This window comes from Glycine soja, chromosome 11 (genome assembly GCF_004193775.1).
Source record: "Glycine soja cultivar W05 chromosome 11, ASM419377v2, whole genome shotgun sequence".
Taxonomy (NCBI): Eukaryota; Viridiplantae; Streptophyta; class Magnoliopsida; order Fabales; family Fabaceae; genus Glycine; species Glycine soja.
This window is the reverse complement of record NC_041012.1, coordinates 24622-46128: the sequence shown is the minus strand read 5'-3', so window position 1 is coordinate 46128 and position 21507 is coordinate 24622. Positions and strand designations below refer to the sequence as shown.

Genomic DNA, 21507 nt, shown 5'->3' with positions numbered 1-21507 from the left:
TTTGTCAAATAATTACTTGAAAAATTTTCATGTTTCAATTTACTACCTACCATTAGTTTCCTTCATTCCATTAAACGATAGTGTGTGTCATATCATGTTATCAAGTCTAATTAAATATCAAGATCGGATTTTATGTGTCACGTCATCATTTAATGGAAGAGGACTAACGACAATCAATAAATTGAAACATAAATTTTTTTCTAGTGAGTAGTTGAAAAAAAAATATTAGATATTAATATGAAAATGACCTATTTTTCATATATGAAAAAATTAATTAAGCAAAAACATATTTACATATTTTAAACTTGACCGTTTATTATAAAATCTAATAATTTTTATTCTTCTAACTTACATAAAAAAAAGACCCTCCTACTATATGCATCATCATGAGATAAGATCTAAATCTATGATTTATATAATGAGTTTTTTTACGTGGAAATAAGAAAAATAAATATTGACTAATAGATACTGAATAGTAAAACACAAAAATGATTGTCATTTAAATTTTTTTTTACTGTCCAACAAAATGTAGGAATGTATTGGATTGAGATTTAAAAATCATATAGAAATATTATGATATATTAAATTTTTTAAAAGATTTTTATGATTCATTTGAATGTTACAAAATTTATATCCTAAAATTTTAAAAGATTTAAAATAATTTTATGAATTTATGAATTTATAAGATTTAAAATAAATTCAAAGATTTTTAGAAATCCTTCAAACTTACAAGAATCAATCATAAAATAATTAAGAGAAACAAGCACAGGCCATTACCGCAGGCACAATTTGAAAGAAAAAATAATATTCTCGTATAGCCTTCTATCATTTGAAAAAACAAGCGCAGGCTACCGCAAGGCACGACCAAATACAAAAGATTACACAATGCGTACAGGATCATTAACAAAATGTCTCTTTTCTTTATCATCATAATACATTTTTTTCAACCAAAAGCTGCATTTATAATAATCGGATATGAAAGCATCGCAAAGTTTTCTTTCATATATACCTAACTTGCGCGCATTGTGAAAAAGAAAAACAGAGTCAAATGCAAACAATAAAGAAAAACATATATTCTTAACCCTGTTATGATACTAATTGTAAGAACAATTCTAATGTTATGCGTAATTTCTTAGCGCTAAAGAAAAAAGTGTGACAACAAAAAAAGAGTCTATGAAAATCTTAAGGATTTGAGTAAAATTATTTAATGAATATAATATTTTTATTTTTTACTAAAAAAAATTATATGAAATTCATCAAATTTTATTCTAAAGAATCCATTATTTTTTAATATCAAAAGACTTTTTAAAGTGATAAAAAAATCTTAATTTAATATCAATAAATTTTATTAAACTCATCATGATAATCTAAATTGATAATCATAAGACTTATTTTTATCATTTAAAAAACTTAATTGAAGATCAAGAAAATCTTTTAAAATCATTTGAGATCCTAATGGAATACAATCCTCTTATTTCTTTAAAGAAAAAAGAATATAATGGACGCATTGATTTTAGTTGCTCATGAAGCTCATTGTGTGTTGAATTCAACATAGAGTAATCTGATTAACGCTGATCAACTCTACTTTTTGAGCAACCTGATAAACGATTGATAGATATTTCATCCTTACGGAGACAAAAGAAAACCGGAAAATGGTCCGTGAACATCCAATTGCGAAAAAAAAAATGGTGCCCTTTAATTGGATCTGAATGTGTATAAAATAAACACTTTACAAGCAAGACACCTCAAAAGGTCAAAGCACGGGGCGTTTGAACAAGCATTGAAAGGGAGTCTGAAGGCCCTTTTGGCATACAAGGCATGTTGATGTTGGTTCCTTGGTTGAGAAGGTAGAAGATCTCAGTCAGTAAGGTGGTGGAGGGTATATTCCTGAATAAATTAAGGATCTAGTTAGGAGGACAGAGAAAGGCAAGCAGCAGTAATTAGAAAACAATAATAATAATAATTACCAGAAGGATAGCCTGCAGGTGGTGGATATGGATAAGCTGAAGCAGGGGGATATGATGATGGGGGAGGAGGAGGAGGATACGAGGAGGGCTGTGGGGGGTATGATGATGGTGGATAGGGAGATGAATGTGAGGAATAGGGAGGGTAAGCTGTAGGAGGTGGCGGCGGCGGTGGGTAAGAATAAGATCCAGTTGTATGGTAAGGAGTTGCAGAGGGAGGTGATGGTGGTGGTGGGTAGGAAGTAGCAGAAGGAGGTGGCGGGTATGAAGTAGAATATGAAGAAGGGACGGGAGGAGTTGCTGTTGCCACATACGGAGGTGCTGATGGAGCATGGCCTGACACTAATTTATGCTGCAATCAATTCCAATTATATTATATATATGACACACTAATTATATGATCTAAATAAACAATGAAAATGTAGGTAGCTGGTTTACTTACCCTTTGATTTGCAATTGCGTAATGCAATATGACTTTTACTTCACCAGCGTATCTGCCAAGATTACTAGAATGAATAACTTGGTAAAATCAAAACCTAATTGAATGGGAAGGGATAGGAAGTATTAGGGTACCGTACCTGCCAGTTTTGGTCTGAAGTGGCCAAGCAGAGTCATCGAAGCCTTGAGAGAGAACCTTGTGCAATTGAATCCTGAAGATCGAAGAAGAGGAGAAATGAGAGGATAATAGATGGAAGAAAGAGGCATAGGGCTATAGTATCATACTTTCCGCTTCCTATAAAATCGTCGAAGGTGAGAGTATTGCTGTTCCAAACAAGGACATTGAGCTCCCGAAGGCCTTCAATGAGGGGAAAGATGAACTTCTCTTGGAATACCGGGTTTTTTCCGCCGTCTGGAAGGTCAAGGTCGTCGTGGGTCAACGACTCAATCAAAATCAAAATCAAAATCAAAAACTAAGGGCTGACCGACCTGTGCAGGTTCTGGTTCGGAACTTTGTGCTGCCATACTCAACACAAACGTACGGATCTTGTCTTGAAATCCATTCTGTGTCCTTCAACTTGGAGCACGAAACCACTGCCATCCATAAATTCAAAATCATACATCCCTTCATTTCAATTTCAATTTCAATTTCAATTTCATTTGCTTACCCGTAACCTCAAGAGGTTGCCCCTGGATGCCCGTTATCGACGACATGGAGTCAGAGGAAGAGAGGAAGAGAAGAACAATATGCAATTTGCAAACGTTGAATTCTAATTAATTGAAATTGCAATTCACCCTACCCAACTCCAAAACCCTATTCTTCCATTTCCTTTTCATATTATATTTATCTCTATATACCCTACAACAAGAGCTGTATCACATGATTCCTGTCTTTTAGATCAGGGCCATCAGATCCGTCCCTCACTAACGGGACTATTTACAATTCATTTTAAATCATTGTTAAATAAATAGCCTTTAACTTATTGCACTAATTTATAATCTTATTTAACTAAATTAAGAAGTTAGGCAATCAACTTTATTTATTATTTAATAACATATAGATTTATATTTTTTTCTCCATTTGTTATCTTCATTATTTTAATATACTTCTTTATCTTATTTTTAATTGTTTTTATGTTACTCTCTTTAATTATTTTATTACATTTTTTATTATTTTAATTTTGAATGAATATTCAAACTTTAAAAAAATGAATAAAACATAAAACAATAATTACCTATAAAATATTTTGTCTCAAAATAAAAATGGAATTCATAATTCCAAGATAAGTTTTGTTGGATGAGTTCATGACTCTCTGGAGGTTCTCAATCTGGTTTCTAATTCTTGTGAGGCATCTCACCAGTTGATCTGTATGGTTTAGGATATTCGAAGATTATCTCAGCTTCCTGAAGCTTTTGCTATTCGTCATGTCTTAAGGGAATTCAACTAAGTGGTTTTGCTATTGTAACATTTATCTTCATCTCATCAGAATTTAAATAAATTACACTGTCTACTATTCCTAAATGCAGGTCCTTTTGAGAAATTAATCTTTAACTTTTTATCAACCTAGAACAGCCCTAATTTAATTCACGGGATGGGGCAAATATCTATACATCAATCTACTTGTGTATAGTTGTCATTAATTTTCCATCGGTATTTGGGAGTTGAGAGCAGGTAATAGTCGAGGACCGACCAGAAAGTAAAGGAATGGAGTGTGGAGAAGAAGAAAATGCTCCCCATTGAATTAAAAGAAGGCACGTACAGGAGCCTTTCAGTACAAAGGTTGAGAGAAGCTTGTGAAACTTAATTGACTTTTCTCCTCGATCGTATGATATAAAGCACGTACCGGACTAAAACATTTGCTCTCATTATTCAACACCGTGTAGCCAGAGAAGGAGAGAAGTTAAAGATGGGAACCAGGTACATGTGCGCTTTATTAATATTGTCTTTATTGCTTCATTCATTTATGTTTATTGGGGCAGAGGAAGGGGTGGGCGGAAGGGAAACTATAAGAGCAAGTGGCCACGTGCAAGGCGGTTATTTTTACGGCTCTCCACCTCCACCTCCCCCGAAGTGTCACCCACCGCCTCCACCTCCACCACCAGTAAGGTTGGAGAGAGCTCGCAGAGCGCTTGAAAAATTCACTCGTTTAGTGGATGACCCAAATGGGTATACGAGTAACTGGAAGGGTAGCGACGCTTGTAAGTTCAGGGGGGTGAGATGTGCGAAATATCCAGACGGACAGCAAGCAGTTGCGGGACTAGATCTGAATGGAGCTGGCCTCTCTGGAAAAAAATGTACAGCTCTCATGCTCTCCGGCCTCTTGGACAGGATACCAGAGCTCACATTCTTCCACGTCAACTCCAACAACTTCAGCGGTGCCATCCCAACCGACATCACCAAGTACAAATTTTTCTTCGAGTTAGACCTCAGTAACAACAAATTGGAGGGCGAGTTCCCAAAGGAAGTGCTCCAGCCCAAGCCCAAGGACCAGCAGCTGGTGTTCCTCGACCTCAGGTTCAACCGTCTCTCCGGCCCAATTCCACCCCAACTCTTTGACTTGGATCTCGATGTGATTTTCATCAACAACAATGAATTCACTGGCAATCTCCCCGATAACTTTGGCTCCACTCCTGCCAGGTACCTCACTTTTGCCAACAACCAGCTCACTGGTCCAATCCCCCCAAGCATCGGCAAAGCTTCCAAAACCCTCACCGAAGTCCTCTTCTTGGGCAACCACTTCCAGGGCTGCTTGCCCTTCCAAATTGGCTACCTCGTTAAGGCCACCGTCTTTGATGTCAGCAAAAACTCCTTAACGGGTCCCATCCCACACTCCTTTGCCTGCTTGGCAAGCATCCAGTTCCTCAACTTGGAGCGCAACCAGTTTTACGGAGAAGTTCCGGAGATGCTTTGTCAGCTCCCAGGACTCCGCAACAATGGGAGCCTGTCTTTATCCGACAACTATTTCACTCAGGTTGGCCCTGCATGCAGGAACCTCATAAAAAACAAAGTGCTGGACGTGAGCAACAATTGCATCCTGGGTCTTCCAAATCAAAGGCCTCACGGACAATGCACAGAATTTTTCTCCAAGATCAAGCCCTGCCCAAATCCAAAGAATCTCCATTACGTCCCTTGTAAGGGATACTACCCGCACACCCACCCCGCCGCCGCCGCTCCTCCGCTAACTTACAACTCTCTCAACCCTCATCATCTTCATCTCTAGCTAGCTTCTCATCCATATGATCCATCCATGTCATCCCACGTACGTACTATACTATTAAACTGCATTACGTGGATTCATTTATATATGCATCAGATCAATTGTACTATATGTTATTACTACGTACTTGCATTTACCTACACGTGTTTGTCATGTATCTTGTCATTATTTGTACGCTGATTAATGAATAAGCAGTTTGTTTGGACTGGATGGAGTTTGGTGTCGTGCTGATGTAATTAATTTTCAAAATACTTGCGTAGATTTAATTCTTTTCTCAACTTAAATTATTCTTTTTTATCATTTATTCCATTACCTCGTATTTGAAAATTAAAATAAAAAATAGATAAGATAAAGTTTTAATTTTACTCTGGACGAATCGAATAAAAAATTAATCCTTTCTCTACACACCAAGCGCATGCATGGAGGAATGAAGAACTAATATATATTTCTCTACACACCAATGAAGGATTACCTATGGACGATTTTGTTGACAAGGAATTAGTTGATTGAAGTATCGTTCAGTAAAGTGTCAACTCTCAAGGATGCCATTGATACCATCGAAAATAAGTTTTTAACAAGGATAAGGGTAGTTGAGAAGATCAAATACGGGCGTATGAATATGACAGGCCATAATGAATTGACTTTTCATTTTAACTTAATGGGGCAATGCTGATTTAGGCTAAGATATAAGCAAAACGGTCAATTAATCTTGATTTACTCTTAAAAATAGATACTTCAATAAGTGCTAACAAAAAAAATATTACTTCACAAAAAATTAAAAAGTTTTAAAATATTTTACTCTTTTGCATATATGTATTTATCTTATCATATATTTATATTAAAATATAATAAATACTTAATAATAAAATATCAATAAGTAATTTTATAGTTGATAAAAAAAATTGACAATAAATACAAGCAAATAGAGTTGCTCATGAATTAACAAAGACTCCATGGTATGTTAGTCTCTCATATTTTGATCATGTAATTTCTTGTGTTAAATATTTTATTCATAATAAAATGAAATAATTGTTTTATAATAAAAAAATGACAAATAATTTTAAAATAAACTTTGAAGAATATCACGAATTCAATTCAATTTATTTGCATTGAGATGTGAAGTAGTTATTAGGCAAAGTTGATTGCGAGGGTAAAGGGATGGGGGAGTTAATTTTGAAGGCTTGCAATGGAGCGAAGGTGTTGTATCAAATGAGTGAAGTGGCAGTAAGATGATCCATTGTGTTGGAGCGCCGTTGTTGCCATTTGCGCCAGTTTGTGTGCTCTGTTTCTCATAGGCTCTGCTTCTTCCCCTATCATTATACGATGGAGTGCCTTCTGAAGCGCGTTACTGGTTATGTTGTCCCCCACAATTCTATTCCATTTTTTAACACCAACAGGGACCCCGATTTGAAGTATATCGGTCACAAACTTTTCATTGTAGAATTGCTCTGCAGAGACGGGCCAGGTGAGCATGGGGACCCCCGCCGACACTGCTTCGAGCGTGGAATTCCATCCACAGTGTGTGACAAAGGCTCCCACAGCTTGATGGTCCAGAATTAGCACTTGGGGTGCCCAACCCCATATAATCACTCCTCTCCCTTCACTTGTCGTTCTTGTCTCAAACCCCTCTGGAAGCCACCCCTTGTCGTCTTTGTCGCTTCTCCTCACAACCCATATGAATTGTTGCCCCGAATCCTCAAGCCCCCTCGCTATTTCTCTCAGCTGAGTTTCACTGAAGTTGGCTATGCTTCCAAAACAAACGTACACCACCGAATTTGCTTTCTTGGAGTCCAGCCACTTCAAAATGTCTCCTTGGTCAACGGAAGCTTGCTTTCCTCGCTTGCCTTTGTCTTGGTTGCACAGGGAAAGAGGACCTATGTACCACGCCCTCCTTCCCTGTACCTGTAGCAGCTGCTTGTCATAATAATCTGCGTACACCTGCTCCAGTTCGTAAAAGCTATTAACAATCATCCCGTAGCTTGCGAGCTCTGATTCCTTTATTTCCTGCAAGACTCTTGTGAGGCCAGTTTCTCCATCTCCATCGGTTTTAGCGTAATCGGGCAACAACAGCCTTGTCATCTGGATGTCTCCCGGAAGATGAGGAATGATAAAGGGGTCGGTGTCAGAAGAAACATTCTTGTGAGGCTGGTAGAGTCGGACGCATTCAGAGGCACATAAGGCGAAGACACCGGTGCCATGAAAGACAAGCCTGGGGATTTTGAGTTTAGTGGCGGAATGAGATGCCCAAGGGAAGAAAGCACTGGCTATAAGGCAATGAGGACGGTGTTGAAGGAGTAGGTGTTCCAAGGGGGCTTCCAACATCCTGATTGCCTTTAAGAAAGTCAGTACCAAGTCAGGGGAGGGGATTGACTCTGTATTTTCGCATCCCTCAGGTAAACCAGCCTCTGCACTAGGGAATTTCACCGTCAGGATTTCTATATCTGTCTCTGTCTCTTTTCCTATCGTTCCACGAATAGTGGCTACGTTGAGTGGAGTGGTCACTATGGTTGTCCTCACCCCTCTTCCATTAAATGCTCTCGCCATATCACTCATTGGTATCAAGTGCCCCTGACCTGGGAACGGAAATAACATTATGTGTAGTTCCCCATCCATATTCCCCCGCCCACTACCACTAACAATTTTTATTCTTCTTGCTTCACAAATACTACTACTCTATATATACCCACTCCCACCAATATGTTCTATTTGCCGGCCTCACCAAATACTTATATTTCAACATTCTCACTAATAACCTATTATTATCACTATAAAAGATGAACCACAGTACTAACAATAATCAATTCAATTTGCTTTCAATATTTTGTTTGTATGGTGGAGGGCACTTCTAAATTCTAATACGTACTTCCTTGCGTCAGGATGCTAGCAGAATTCGTAATCCCTTGCGTCATACCATACCTTTATTCTAAAACGCGGTTTTGAATTCAATTTTACACCTGTACATTGATCCAAAAGGTTGGATAACAAACTTTTAAACTTTGCAATCAAGGCTAATACAAACCAACTCATTTATTTTAAAGATCAGCATTAATATCTCTCATTTTTTTTCTTCTTTTTATTACATTTTTTTTCTTTTTCTTCTCTCTTCCTTAACGTCTCCTGCCAAATTGAGTGTTTATCAAACATTTTCTTATTCTTTGATTTCAAATGAATGAAAATAACATAAAAAATAAAAAAATACAATTTCAAATGGTTTTTAAATTATACTACTATAAAATAAACAAAAATACAATGTATATTTAAAAGTTTATGATTGGTTAAGTGAACTCCTCATGCTTTGGTACTGACGATGTCTAGGGTGCCAAAGTTGTGCGAAAGTTTTGAAAAAATCAAGTAATGAATGCTATCCATTCGATTTAATAATTTAAAAATGAAACGGTTCAGATTTTTTAAAGGCAACCGGTTGTATCGTTCTTAATAGGGAAACGTGCCAAACTTTTAATATTGTATACGTTGAATTGAATTTGACGTGTCAGATTCTCTCCCTTACCCGCACGTTCTTTTTTATTTTTTTTAATATAATATTTCTAAAAAAACATATAATATGTATACGTGAAGGATCCTGTGGTGTTTAAATAATTAAAATGATTTAAAGAGATTGGCTTTTTTTTATATGTTATAAATTTTTTTGGATGAAAATAAAGTTAATTCAATTTATATTTTAAATTAAAAATCATTTTAACATACAAATAAATGATAAAATCAGAAAAATAAAATATTAAATTTAATTAAATATTTTATTTTCGTATTTTAATTTATGTATAACTTTAATTTTTGAATTTAAATTATTTGTATCGAATTGTTATAATTTTTTTATTTTGACATCTTGGACACTTTTGTATCATATATTTATAGATATATTACAAACAATGTCTTTAAAGTACACGGTTAATTATTTTTAATTATAAAATATCAAGTTATTGAAGAGTAATTTTTTTTGAATAATTTTTTTATATATTAAATATTATTAATCCAAATATTGAATTTAATTCTTCCATTCACCAAAATTATACTCTCACCATATTTCAATTGAATTATATTTCAATTTTTTAGTTAAATTAATGCTAAAATTATTTTATTTTAATGCATCTCAACTAATAAATTAATATACACTGAAAATTATTTTCAATTGAAGTTTAGGGTAAGCAACTAAAAATAGATTGTAAACAAATGTTTGGTTGACATTTTTTTTAATTAAAATACAAATTATATATTGTAAATATTTATTAGTTATGGATCTATTAAAAATACTTATTATTACTTTTAATGATGACATAATTTAAATATTTAAAATTATATATTTATGATGCATTGTAATAATAATTGATCTCGACAATTATCGATCAGAAAGTATCCCTTCACAAAAGGATTTAAGATTTTCTCTTACTCGAAGTTTTTCGTCCATATTTCTCAAGTGATATCTAGGCCAAAGAACAAGATTTTTACAAAACATATTTCGAAGTTATCATATCTTTGGATGGATTAAAATATTGAGAGAGAATATAAGTAGAGACATTAAAGAGGATAAAAAAATGATAGTCTCTCAAATTTGGAGTATGTATTTTTTACTCACATTTTGTAGTTAGATATTGAATATAAATCTCTAAGATCAATTTACATCCATGTAAATATTTACATATAAATAAGACAACTACAAAAGATAGGAACAATTTGATTTGAAAGACATGATAAATTTAGAAAACTCATTCACACGGTCGTTCAATGTTATCGAGTTTTGGTAAACTTGCATGAAACTCGTGTAATTTTTTATTTTTTATGTATATTTTTAAATATTAGTTATATAAAATAAAGTCATAAAATAATTAATAAATTGAAATTTTGCATTTATTATATGGCCACGTCCCTTTCTTGTCACATGCTTGCCTAAAATAAATAAGATAAGTTATAACATTTTCAATGATAATTTTTTTTTTATTAAAGATTATTCTATAAATGTGCCTGTAAGTTATGATTAAGTTATTCTATATTAGTCAATTCTAAGACATGAGATGCATTATTAGATAAAGACTCATTTACTTCTTTATCAAGAGAATGGTATATGGACTAATCATTATAGACTCTTTTAAAATTCAATATCGATGATTTTATTATCTATCAATTAGAACGATTAATCATAAAGATAACATATAAAATACAAGTTAAACTTGTGTATAATATAAACTATAATTATAATCATTCAACAAATTTTGAATATTTAATGAAAATTTATATTTAACAAATTTCAAGAGTTGTGCCATAGTAAGTGATTCACCAAACAAAAAATGATCATTTATTATTTTACTGGTCACAAAAAACAAATAATTAAAATAATGATAAAATATAATTTGAAAGGTTAGCAAGAGAATCTAATTCAATTATGTAATTTATCTATAACTTATTTAAAGAAAGTTGAGTTTTTTTGTTGTACACATTTTTATACTTATTTTATCCCCATAACTATATTCATAAGTTACTATTTTAACTCTACAACTACTTTCATAAATCACCCACTAACTTTTATTATTATTATTATTATTTAAAAAAACATGAAAAAATATCTAGGCACAAAATGTCTCTTTCCGTTAGTTATTAATAAAGCACTAGTACCTAGGTTTGATTCTTAGGAATTTTTTCTTTGAAGTGATAATTTTAAGTTTATAAAAAAAACAAAGAAACTAAAAATATATTAATTTTTATAGAAATTAAATATAAAATTTTGCAATATTTTGAATGATCAAAAATATATTTTATCATAAAAATAATAACATGACTCACGAGTAAGTCCAATTTTTTTGGGCCAACAAAAATTCAAATCCACTTTATTAAGATCTATGTTTAAACCCATTTGTCAAGCTAATCGTCGGGACCATTTTGAGTTTTTGACCTTCCTAATCTTTGTAGCAACAATATTTATAAGAAAATATATTCTTTAAATAATATAGTCACTTGCAAGAAAACACTTTTTCTACAAACACTTAAATTTTAAACACCGATCTTGTGCAAAGCATGCTTGTATATAAGTGTAAATATAGATACATAATAAAAGAGTAAAAAATATTTTTTATTACTCTACAATTTTCAATGTTTAATTTAACTCCTATTTTTTTCATTTCTTTTCTTACTTTTTTAATTTTGTAATGTCCATTTTTAATCTCAAAGGCTATCTAAACCACTCTTGATTTGTATGTAAAAGAATAAAAGTGATAAAAGTGATGTATTCCAATTTTAAAGTTAAGCAAAAAGGATATTTTAAAATTAGATGGACCAAAATTGATCAAAAACTTTTAAAAAATTAAGGTTATGTATTATAAAATTAGTGAAAAAGTGAGCTGGAAACAAAAAGTTGAAACTTGAAAAATTAGTTTATTAAATTAAAAATATTTAATAAAATTAACTGTTGAAATAATTAAAAAGAGTAAAATGACACAAAATAATAAAATTATGTTTTATTTTAAAAAGATAATAAGAAAAATAAAAAAATATATCAAATATAAAAGTAAAAAAATTATAAAAAATTAAAAATTAATATTTTAAAAATATTATTTCAAGTAATGTTTCAAAAAAATGTTATAAATTATTAAAAAAATTTAAAAAAATTATTTATCATACAACCAAATAAACTTTTTAACTAATAAAAAAAATTAAAAATTAATTAAAATATCTTGATAAACATATTTTAGGTTAAAATATAACTTTTATATTCCTATTTTGTGTAAACCTTAATTTTGGTCTCATTAAAATAAATTCATTTAGTCTTTCAATTTTTAAAAATTTGTAATTTGATAAAATCTTTAATTTTTAAAAATAATAAATAAAAAACAAAATATAAAATTAAATACGCCTTAAATAAAGTGAGTTTTTTTCGTTGTAAAGATAATAACGCTTTATAGTTTAGAGATAAAAACAAAATTTTGAATTTATCAGTAACAATTTTATTATTTTAAAAACCAAAAACAAAATAAATAAAAAACTGTAATAAATATAGGAGACTCTAAATTTATTCTGCTTCAAATCCTCTCGTCTATAGTCTATTGCACTCTGACAGACACTATCAGATTTCAGAGGCGGAGGCGGAGGCTGGAGCTGCCTCAACTCAAGTCTTCAACTATCTGAATCTGAACTCATCCACTCACTCGTTAGCGCTGCTAGAACGAAAGTGAGATTTCTCTGTCAACTCACTCCCCGCCTTGGTTTTTTCTCCGATCTACATTTCTCTTGGTTTTTCTTCTTCTTCTGAGACTTTGGAGACCAGTAATTACTTTTTCTCTGGTTACCAAGTCATTATATTTGAAACGTTCGGTGTTTTCTCTTCTGTCTTTGTTTTCATTTTGTAGTTTAGTTTCGGGTTGAATGTCATTTAGCCCTTTTCAGATCTTCTTTCCTTTCTTCCTCCTAGATATCCGGAGGCTGAAAACTGAAAACTTCATTCTCTGCTCTTTTTTTGAAAAAAATATTTTCTCCGTGTTTTGCTCACAATAGGGAGGGGTCTGATCTCTTAAGCTTCCTTTTGGAATTTTGTAGTTGAGTATATATTGTGGTAGTTCAATTTGTTGTAAGATACAACGATGATGTACATACTTGGGAATTGCTCCAATTTTGGCAACCTGACATGCTTTTTTTATGTCTGCCCAGTTTTGAACTTAGGTTTGAGGGTTCTAGAAGAAGCCTCAATTTGTAATTATAAAGGCTAGTTAATTTTTATTTATTCCTTCTGGTGTTCGGCAATCAAGAGAACAATTTCTTGGCCACTTTGGTTATTATGGATCAGTGCATGATCTCTGCATTTCCTTATGATCTTAGATTGTTAAATACTCAATGATTGTGCTTGATAATTACTGAATTTTTGCTTGTCTGCACTATTATTATTGTTATTATTATTATTATTCTTGATTAACATTATTTGTGGTAATTTATAGACTGAGTAATGGAAAGTGGAGGGAACTCCCTTCCATCAGGGTCAGATGGTGTGAAGAGAAAGGTTTCATATTTCTATGATCCAGAGGTTGGAAACTATTATTATGGGCAGGGACACCCAATGAAACCTCATAGGATTCGAATGACACATGCTCTTTTAGCCCACTATGGATTGCTTCAACACATGCAGGTCCTGAAGCCTACGGCTGCTAAAGATAGGGACCTTTGCAAGTTCCATGCTGATGATTATGTGGCCTTTTTGAGAGGCATCACCCCTGAAACGCAGCAAGATCAATTGAGACAGCTGAAGAGGTTTAATGTTGGCGAAGACTGCCCTGTATTTGATGGTCTTTACTCCTTCTGCCAGACATATGCAGGAGGTTCTGTTGGTGGTGCTCTAAAATTGAACCACGGAGCATGCGATGTCGCAATAAATTGGGCTGGTGGTCTACATCATGCAAAGAAGTGTGAGGCTTCTGGGTTTTGCTATGTTAATGACATTGTGCTGGCTATTTTGGAACTTCTCAAAATACATGAGGTTTCCCTAATTAATTCCCCACACTATCTTATTGATGCATGGCTGTTCTCATTTTAATTTAGATTGAATTTACTCTTTACATGACCAACATCTGCAAAATTCCATAACATCCGTTTGGAACTGTGAGGTTCCAAAATTGAAAGTGTATTTTAGAAGAAAGAGGGATAAGTGAGTATGTGCTAGAGAACAGTGGTAATGTGGACGGGTTATAATAGCTAGTGGTTAGTGGTAATTAGTAAGGGAAGTATATAAATATAAATACTGTTACAATCTTGAGTAGGGATTGTTTTTGGCTTCTTGGCTTCACTTGGCTGTTTTTGTTGTGACTGATTGATGTACTGCATTGTGGTTTACTATTTTGCTTTATTATGGTGTTGAAATGTTGAATTATTATATTATTTATTAGGTTTTTTATTATTATTTATATGAAATAGACTCTTACGAGTTTATGAGTCAAGTTTACGGAGCTTCCACAAGTCCTATGTAGACTCTTGAGTTTGACAACACATCATCACTAACTATGTAGTCAATAGCGGCGGAGTGGAGTGGCCCCTATCCGCGACGGGCACCTCTGTAGCGGAGCGGTTTCATGTCGCGGCTGGAGCGGCCGCAATCGCGGCGGCGCAGGGCGGAGCGGCGCAGGTTTTGGAGCTGTTTTTCGCACCGCTACTTCGAAGCCTCCCCCTTTCCCTCCTCCTCCGCCACCCTCCGTCCTCCTCCCCTTCATGCGCTGCCGCGGCGGCTTCATCCCCTCCTGCCTCTCCGATTACATTGTCTCCACGCGCAACTTCGACCGTGGCTTCACCGTGATCACCGCCATCCTCCGCCGCATCTAGCCCCTTGACAACTCTGCCATCTCGAAAGGTGTGTCCCCCGCCGCCAGAGAATCCATGAAGCAGACCATTTCCACCATGCTCGGATTGCTCCCCTCCGACCACTTCGCTGTCATCCTCACTGTCTCCAAACACCGCCTCCTCTTCTCCTTTTGATCTTTTTCCTTTATCTCCTCTTTTTGTTCTCATTTAATCTATTTTAGTAGCAATACTAGTAATTTCTCTTTACTCCTACAAATAATTAATTTTATATTGATTAAGAAAATTAATTAATGTTATTTAATTTTATTAATCTCAAATAAAAAATATAATTATTTTTTTTTAAAAATTATTAAAATTTGATATCATAAATAAAAAATCATTAAAAATAAAAATGAAAATAAATAAAAAATATTTTAAATAACATAAAATAAAATAAAATAATTTATATTTAAGTACGTTATTTTCTCTTATATATTATTTAGCAGGAAAAAACTTATATGTAACCGTTGGTGCAAGTGCTACAAACTCGGTTCCTCTAAGCATAATTATTTAATTTGTTTTGGAGGGTATTTTATCATTTTCAATAAATTTTTCTACTTTATGTCTTGTAACTTTTGTTTAAATAACTATGTTTTGAGTTATTTATCTGTTTTTGAACTTTTATATATATATATATATATATATATATATTAATTATTTAACATATATAAAAAAATATTAGAATAGCGGTCGTCCCGCTATCCCATTTTTGGGGTCGGCCGCTCCGCTACACTCGTATTGACAACTATGATCACTAATAGGGCCACTGCATTTGGGCTTTGCCATGGAGACAGATGGGTTATTACCAAGGGCTGGATTAACATCTTGGCTAAGCTTCCTATGTCAGAACTGCCAGACCTGGGTGTTCAGACAATGGCTGATGTTAGGCTGGAATTAGAAATGGGGATGAAGATTGGTATTCACCTCAATTCCAGAACCACAACAAGCATCGGGACAGGGCAGGAGGTAGAACTATTGGGCATAGCCCTATTAGAGTAGTGTTACTCCTTAAGTGACTGTAGCTCTTTTCTTTATGTTTAGTCTTTGTCTAACTCTAGTTAGTTAGTAACCACTGTAGTTAGTGTATTATAGACTCCCTATATGTAGAGTGCTCTATTCTTGTAATACTTGTGAAAAATTCATTTTCTGATTAATGAGAAATACAGTTTCCTTTCTCTCTCGAGATTCTATCAAGCCCAAAGGAAGATCAGACTAGCTACGGAAGTAAGGGGAGGTCAAGATCTGCAACTCTGAATGGTTTTGACCCAATTGTAGGTAGTGGAGGATGATGCTAATTATAAATGGCTACAACTTGCAATGGGTCCATTTGTGTTTGACCCATGAGAAATTGAAGCTATTTTGAGACTACACATATTGGTTTGGCTTGATCATCATACTTAAACCAATGGGACCCTGGTAGGAGTTTTATGACTTCACTACATTAGTGGGGAAACCTATTGGCACGGCAGCAGTGCAGTGTTCAAAAAGGCAGCAGATAGTGCCAAGAACTCTTCTTTTCAGCAACTACAAATGGTTCACCTTGAGACAAGGTGAAAGTTTAGGGGGGAGTATTGTTGGGTAGCCCCGTTAGTAGTAGTTACAATAGCTTGTCAGTTACCTATCTGTTAGTTATATTAGTGAGTTAGTTAGTTATGTGAGATGGTTTAGTTAAGGCATGTTGCCTATAAGTAAGAATAGGTGTCGAGAGGGAGGGATATCTTGTCATTTTGCAGGAGGATTGGGGCCTTTGGGCATTGGGGAGGTGCAGACCCTCAAAATTCTGTAAGTTTAAACAGTTTTCTTTCTGAAATTCTGTAGTCCTTTTATTATTCTTTACTGATTCCTTGCACCGTCCTTCAGAGGAAGCTACATGGGAAGATGTTCAGGTGATCCATGAGCAGTTTCCTCACTTCAACCTTGAGGACGATCCTGAATTGAAACTGTATTTTATTAGAAAGAGGAATAACTGAATAAGTGAGTGCTTGCTAGAAAAACAATGGTTATGCGAGATGGATTATAATAGCTAGTAGATAGTGGTAGTTAGCAAGGGAAACATATAAATAATGTTACTCTCATAAATAGATATTTTGTAATAAACTGTAATAAACTCTTCCCTTGGCAGAGAAATACCATTGGTTATTTCTTTGATTTCTTTCTCTTTCTTTATCCTTTATCTCTTAATATTTACTTTAAATCTTTGGGGACCTATCAGCATTCATGTAATTAATACTTGTTCCATGTAGTATGCTTTTTGGTTATCGTTAATTAATAATTCATTTTTTAGAAATGTTATTGGTACAACATTTTTTGTGTCTATTTCTCTCCTCAACAACATTTATTACATGTAATAATGATGGAGAGAGATGGACCAAAAAACTAATGTTGTTGAAATTGATGTATAAACTAGTAGCTCCTTTTCTTTTCATGAATTGTAATTGCTAGCTATTTTCAACTCTTAAAGTAGAGTGTGTTGCAGGCTTGTGCTGTGGTGTTCTCAGAAACTAGAGATGATTTCAAACTAACTAGGCAATTGTTTAGGATGTTTTCTTTCCATATTGCTTATTTCAACAATCTGGTTAGTATTTTACTATTTTTTTTTAACAAGATCTGAGTTCAGAGAACTTATCCTACTTCTTTGTCCACATTTGATGTGAATCTTTTTTTTTTTCCTGTCTTTGAGGGTGATGCTTGACCGAGCTTCCCTTCTATTTTTGAAGGGGATTTAATGTGCATATTTCTTTTACTTTAATGAGGCAGACATTGATTATTTCCTTAATATGGCTGGTCACATTATAGCTTGTTTTAAGATGCGGGTTTTGAGAGACATTGCCTTCTACAATTCTATTAGCGTTAAATGTTTTATATTAAATATTTTGTCTTAAGTGCTCTGTCATTGTAATCTGCTTTCCCTTTATCATTGTGCAGCGTGTTCTGTATGTGGACATTGATATCCACCATGGTGATGGTGTAGAGGAGGCCTTTTACACCACTGACAGGGTCATGACTGTTTCGTTTCATAAGTTTGGGGATTACTTTCCTGGAACAGGTGATATTCGCGATATTGGATATGGTAAAGGGAAATATTATTCACTAAATGTTCCCTTGGATGATGGAATTGATGATGAGAGCTATCAGTCCTTGTTTAAGCCAATAATGGGAAAGGTTATGGAGATTTTTAGGCCTGGTGCTGTTGTATTACAATGTGGTGCCGACTCTTTATCTGGGGACAGATTAGGTTGTTTCAATCTTTCCATAAAAGGTCATGCAGAGTGTGTCAGACATATGAGATCTTTTAATGTTCCCCTTCTATTGCTCGGGGGAGGTGGCTATACAATAAGAAATGTGGCACGTTGTTGGTGTTACGAGGTAATGTGCGGTGTGATCACTCATGTACTTTTCCTAGTTGGATTATCTTATCATTTATTGTCTTTGTCTCCCTTCAAAGGGTGAATATTGATGCCTGATAATTAAGTGCTCAGTAATAATTTGAGTGATCTCCTCTGCAATGGACATAAATACAGGCACTAAGCCACTAAAATATCAATGAAGATATAACAATAATTCAACGCTTACACTTTTTCAATAGTGTGAAAAATGCCCTACGGTGTGCAAACTCAAAGCAAACATGAAGTTGTATAGCAATATTAAAAAAAAGCTACTGAAAACATCTAACATAGCAAATAATTAAAAATGGAGGCTTGCCTTCCTATTTCTTTTGGCTTTCAGCAGTCCTATTAAAATGTATATATGGAATCAGTATCTTCACTGGTGAGTGTTGATTTAATCTGTATACCTGATATTTGTGCCAAGTGAAAATACTCTATTTTTTAAGCAGAAAGTGTTCTCTGATTATCAAATTTCTATTGATTGTTGATCAGACTAGCGTTGCTCTTGGGATTGAACTAGATGATAAGATGCCTCAACATGAGTATTACGAATATTTTGGTCCTGACTATACTCTTCATGTTGCTCCAAGTAACATGGAAAACAAGAACTCCCGACATTTATTGGATGAAATAAGAGCAAAACTTCTTGATAATTTATCTAGGCTTCAACATGCACCAAGTGTCCCATTCCAGGAACGGCCACCTGATGCAGAGCTTCTAGAGGTTGGTTTTGCATCTGCTGACCAATACAGTACACTTTTTTTTTCAACTCTTCTTGTTATATCGTCTCTAAATCATTTATTCAAGTAGTTGCCAACTTCCCTCATAGATGTGTTGAGAAGTATTTCAATATCCTATGGCATGAAACTATGATTGAGTAGCATATCTTGGTAACTCTGCTACCATGTTCAGGAAATAGATGTATTTCTCTCAGTGATGCTCTTGAAGGAGAAAAATTTAAAATCATTCCATTGTTTAGATTTATTTCTTCCTAGTAGAGTTACTAGATTTAACTTTGTCTAATATATCCAAACTTTCAAGGTTGCATTTGAAATGGAAAAATCTGCTGATTTTTTTGTTAGGCAGCTTATCAGCAAAAATCCATCTTGGCAAACTGCAGTTAGAAACTTGGCCACCCTATAAACATGTTTTAGAAATTCAATTATCACCACTCACATTGAAATCTTTCTAGAGCATTCTATATTATATAACTGAAGTTAAAAAAAATCCCTGTGTTCATTAACATGCGAGAGCATTCTCAAATGATCCGTTATACTTTTACTTTCATAGTTAGATTTGATTTTCTCATTTACCATCATTGAATGAACTGTTTTTGAGTGAAACTAAGAATTACTTGCCACTTTTCATTAGAGAGATGAAGATCAAGATGATAGAGATGAAAGATGGGATCCTGATTCTGACAGGGAGGCTGACAATGACAGGTATGTTTTTGTGATTTTACAGTGCATCATGACATTGTCTTTTGAGGCTCTTAACAGATCTGTTTTTACAGCAATCCTGTTCGCAGAAGGGTGAAAAGTGAATGTGTTGAAGCTGAGGATAAAGATGCAGTATGTCCGACCTGTTTTCTTTGCCCTTGTAACAGTAGAAAATGTTTCCAATAATAATCTAAAATGAAATGGACTAAAGCATCAGTACAAGTAATGAGTAAAATATAGTGAATTTAATTAGAATTATATTTCATTTCTATTTTTTGCTGGATGATTTGTCACTGAAGTTTAGAATTTACAGCCACGAAAAGGATTTGTCCAACATCTTGGATTCTTAATAAAGATGCAAGTTTCTATAAGTATAGCTTTATTATTTTTGTGACACATGTCATTTCTAACAAATCAAAAGATATATTTTATAAAACAAAATCCTCGATGTTTTCAAAATGAGGTGTATCCTTTTGTTTGTTTATTTATTTATTTTCCTAGTGATTGGGCTCAGGTTATGTTACTTGTCTTGTCTTCTTTGAATTGCTAAATGATGTGTTTGTACAGTGATTTTTTTGTCTAGTTTCACAATTTTAAGATGAACTAATTCCTTTTAGGTTGACAAATTAAGAAAATATTTTAAATTTCAGGAAAGTTATGATAAACATCTAGATTGTGGAAGAGATTTTCTCATGCCTTTCAAGGAGATTTCATGCTCCAAGGTTGAATGTTTTGGGCTGCATAAACTTAAATTTCTCGTTTATAAGATCACTCTGGTGGTGTTATAATTGCATGTTTTCAGGTGTTGGGGGTGGACTCAATGGCAGTGGATGAACCATGCATCAAAGAGGAGCAGGATAATTTAAAAGAGCTTTCTGATCACAGGTCACGATGAAGCAATAATAAGCATTATTGATCAACCTTCTCCTTGACTAGTGTATGTCGACCTGTAAATTATAGTTTCCTCCCAAAGCTGTCTGGCATTCATTCATCTGACATCTGTTGTGTTTCAAATTTTTTGCTTGATCTAGAAACTGAAGACATATATGGTGCAAGCTTGCCTTGGCTTTTGATGTTTAATATTACTGCAAGATGAATGTAGTAGTTATTTTTTCTGTATGTTACACTATGGTAGGAGCCTTTGTCAAGGGAGCAGCTCATTGTTGGATCCGTTGAGATGAAGTAATAACATTCATCTTGTGTTTCTTGGAAAAATGATTAAACAAACACATGCTTTCACCATAAATCTAGTTTGTCATTTATCGATAGCGGTGCTTAGTGGCATTGGGCCACTACAAGGAGACCGTTGCATCTCAGTTCAGTGGTGCGTGCGGCCATTGCGGCTGTATCCCAGAGTGGTGGAACGTCAGATTGTTTCAAAATCTTCTAGAAGATCTGTCTGAAGTTGTTTCAAAATCCCAAAAATAACCTTACTGAGTGGTGGTAGTGGGGCCATTTTGGGAATTTTAATATTGTATCAAGTATCAACATCAAAGAACAAAAAACCCCTCGACCCTTCATTCTCCTCACTTGTGCATGACAGCCTCTTGCTTTCAGTGAGGTACAGTCCCTTAATTTTTTGGAATTTTCACTTTTAGTCTTCAATAATTTTTTTACTAATTTTGGTCCTTGAACTTTTATTTTGTTAATACTTTTTGTCCCTATTGTAAAAAAAACACCGTTAAATGATGACTTTAATTTTATTATGTTTAGTGACAGTTAATTTTCTGACAGTTTA

At 33.9% G+C, this 21507-nt stretch overlaps 4 protein-coding genes across 9 annotated transcripts; 2 read left to right on the top strand and 2 right to left on the bottom strand.

Moving 5' to 3' along the window:
* Nucleotides 1-1592: 1592 nt before the first annotated feature.
* Nucleotides 1593-3237, bottom strand: LOC114374028 (elicitor-responsive protein 1-like). Its single transcript, XM_028331613.1, has 7 exons — nt 3071-3237; nt 2892-2996; nt 2688-2814; nt 2543-2614; nt 2407-2458; nt 1968-2316; nt 1593-1887 (listed from the first exon to the last, which is right to left on the bottom strand). Exons 1-7 carry the CDS (start codon nt 3114-3116, stop codon nt 1862-1864), a joined length of 777 nt encoding a protein of 258 aa, XP_028187414.1. The 5' UTR covers nt 3117-3237; the 3' UTR covers nt 1593-1861.
* A 617-nt stretch (nt 3238-3854) lies between these two features.
* On the top strand, nt 3855-5830 carry LOC114375343 (uncharacterized protein At4g06744-like). Its single transcript, XM_028333119.1, has one exon. The coding sequence runs from the start codon at nt 4310-4312 to the stop codon at nt 5621-5623; it is 1314 nt and encodes a 437-aa protein (XP_028188920.1). The 5' UTR covers nt 3855-4309; the 3' UTR covers nt 5624-5830.
* An 848-nt stretch (nt 5831-6678) lies between these two features.
* On the bottom strand, nt 6679-8329 carry LOC114375342 (scopoletin glucosyltransferase-like). Its single transcript, XM_028333118.1, has one exon. The coding sequence runs from the start codon at nt 8231-8233 to the stop codon at nt 6788-6790; it is 1446 nt and encodes a 481-aa protein (XP_028188919.1). The 5' UTR covers nt 8234-8329; the 3' UTR covers nt 6679-6787.
* Nucleotides 8330-12645: 4316 nt separating this feature from the next.
* LOC114374497 (histone deacetylase 19-like) lies at nt 12646-21389 on the top strand. Of its 6 annotated transcripts, none has more exons than XM_028332150.1 (9): nt 12646-12794; nt 13555-14090; nt 17870-18310; nt 18823-19053; nt 19702-19772; nt 19844-19901; nt 20420-20491; nt 20572-20706; nt 20905-21389. In XM_028332150.1, the coding sequence occupies exons 2-8, from the start codon at nt 13563-13565 to the stop codon at nt 20662-20664; spliced, it is 1494 nt and encodes a 497-aa protein (XP_028187951.1). In that variant the 5' UTR covers nt 12646-12794; nt 13555-13562; the 3' UTR covers nt 20665-20706; nt 20905-21389. The 6 variants fall into 6 exon arrangements, 4 of the variants coding, with proteins under 4 accessions (XP_028187951.1, XP_028187950.1, XP_028187952.1 ...); XM_028332149.1 differs by having other exon boundaries at nt 20801-21389; XM_028332151.1 differs by lacking the exon at nt 20420-20491 and having other exon boundaries at nt 20801-21389.
* Nucleotides 21390-21507: the final 118 nt, after the last annotated feature.

Excerpts from the sequence above, each read along its gene's own strand:
- LOC114374028 (XM_028331613.1), bottom strand. The coding sequence starts at position 3,116 with ATGTCGTCGATAACGGGCATCCAGGGGCAACCTCTTGAGGTTACGG. Across the intron at positions 2,615-2,687 it reads GATTTTATAGGAAGCGGAAA|GATTCAATTGCACAAGGTTC; the intron begins GTATGATACTAT and ends TTCGATCTTCAG. Across the intron at positions 2,317-2,406 it reads ACGCAATTGCAAATCAAAGG|CATAAATTAGTGTCAGGCCA; the intron begins GTAAGTAAACCA and ends AATTGATTGCAG.
- LOC114374497 (XM_028332150.1), top strand. The coding sequence starts at position 13,563 with ATGGAAAGTGGAGGGAACTCCCTTCCATCAGGGTCAGATGGTGTGAAG. Across the intron at positions 19,773-19,843 it reads AGGGAGGCTGACAATGACAG|CAATCCTGTTCGCAGAAGGG; the intron begins GTATGTTTTTGT and ends CTGTTTTTACAG. Across the intron at positions 20,492-20,571 it reads AGGAGATTTCATGCTCCAAG|GTGTTGGGGGTGGACTCAAT; the intron begins GTTGAATGTTTT and ends GCATGTTTTCAG.
- LOC114375342 (XM_028333118.1), bottom strand. The coding sequence starts at position 8,233 with ATGGATGGGGAACTACACATAATGTTATTTCCGTTCCCAGGTCAGGGG.
- LOC114375343 (XM_028333119.1), top strand. The coding sequence starts at position 4,310 with ATGGGAACCAGGTACATGTGCGCTTTATTAATATTGTCTTTATTGCTT.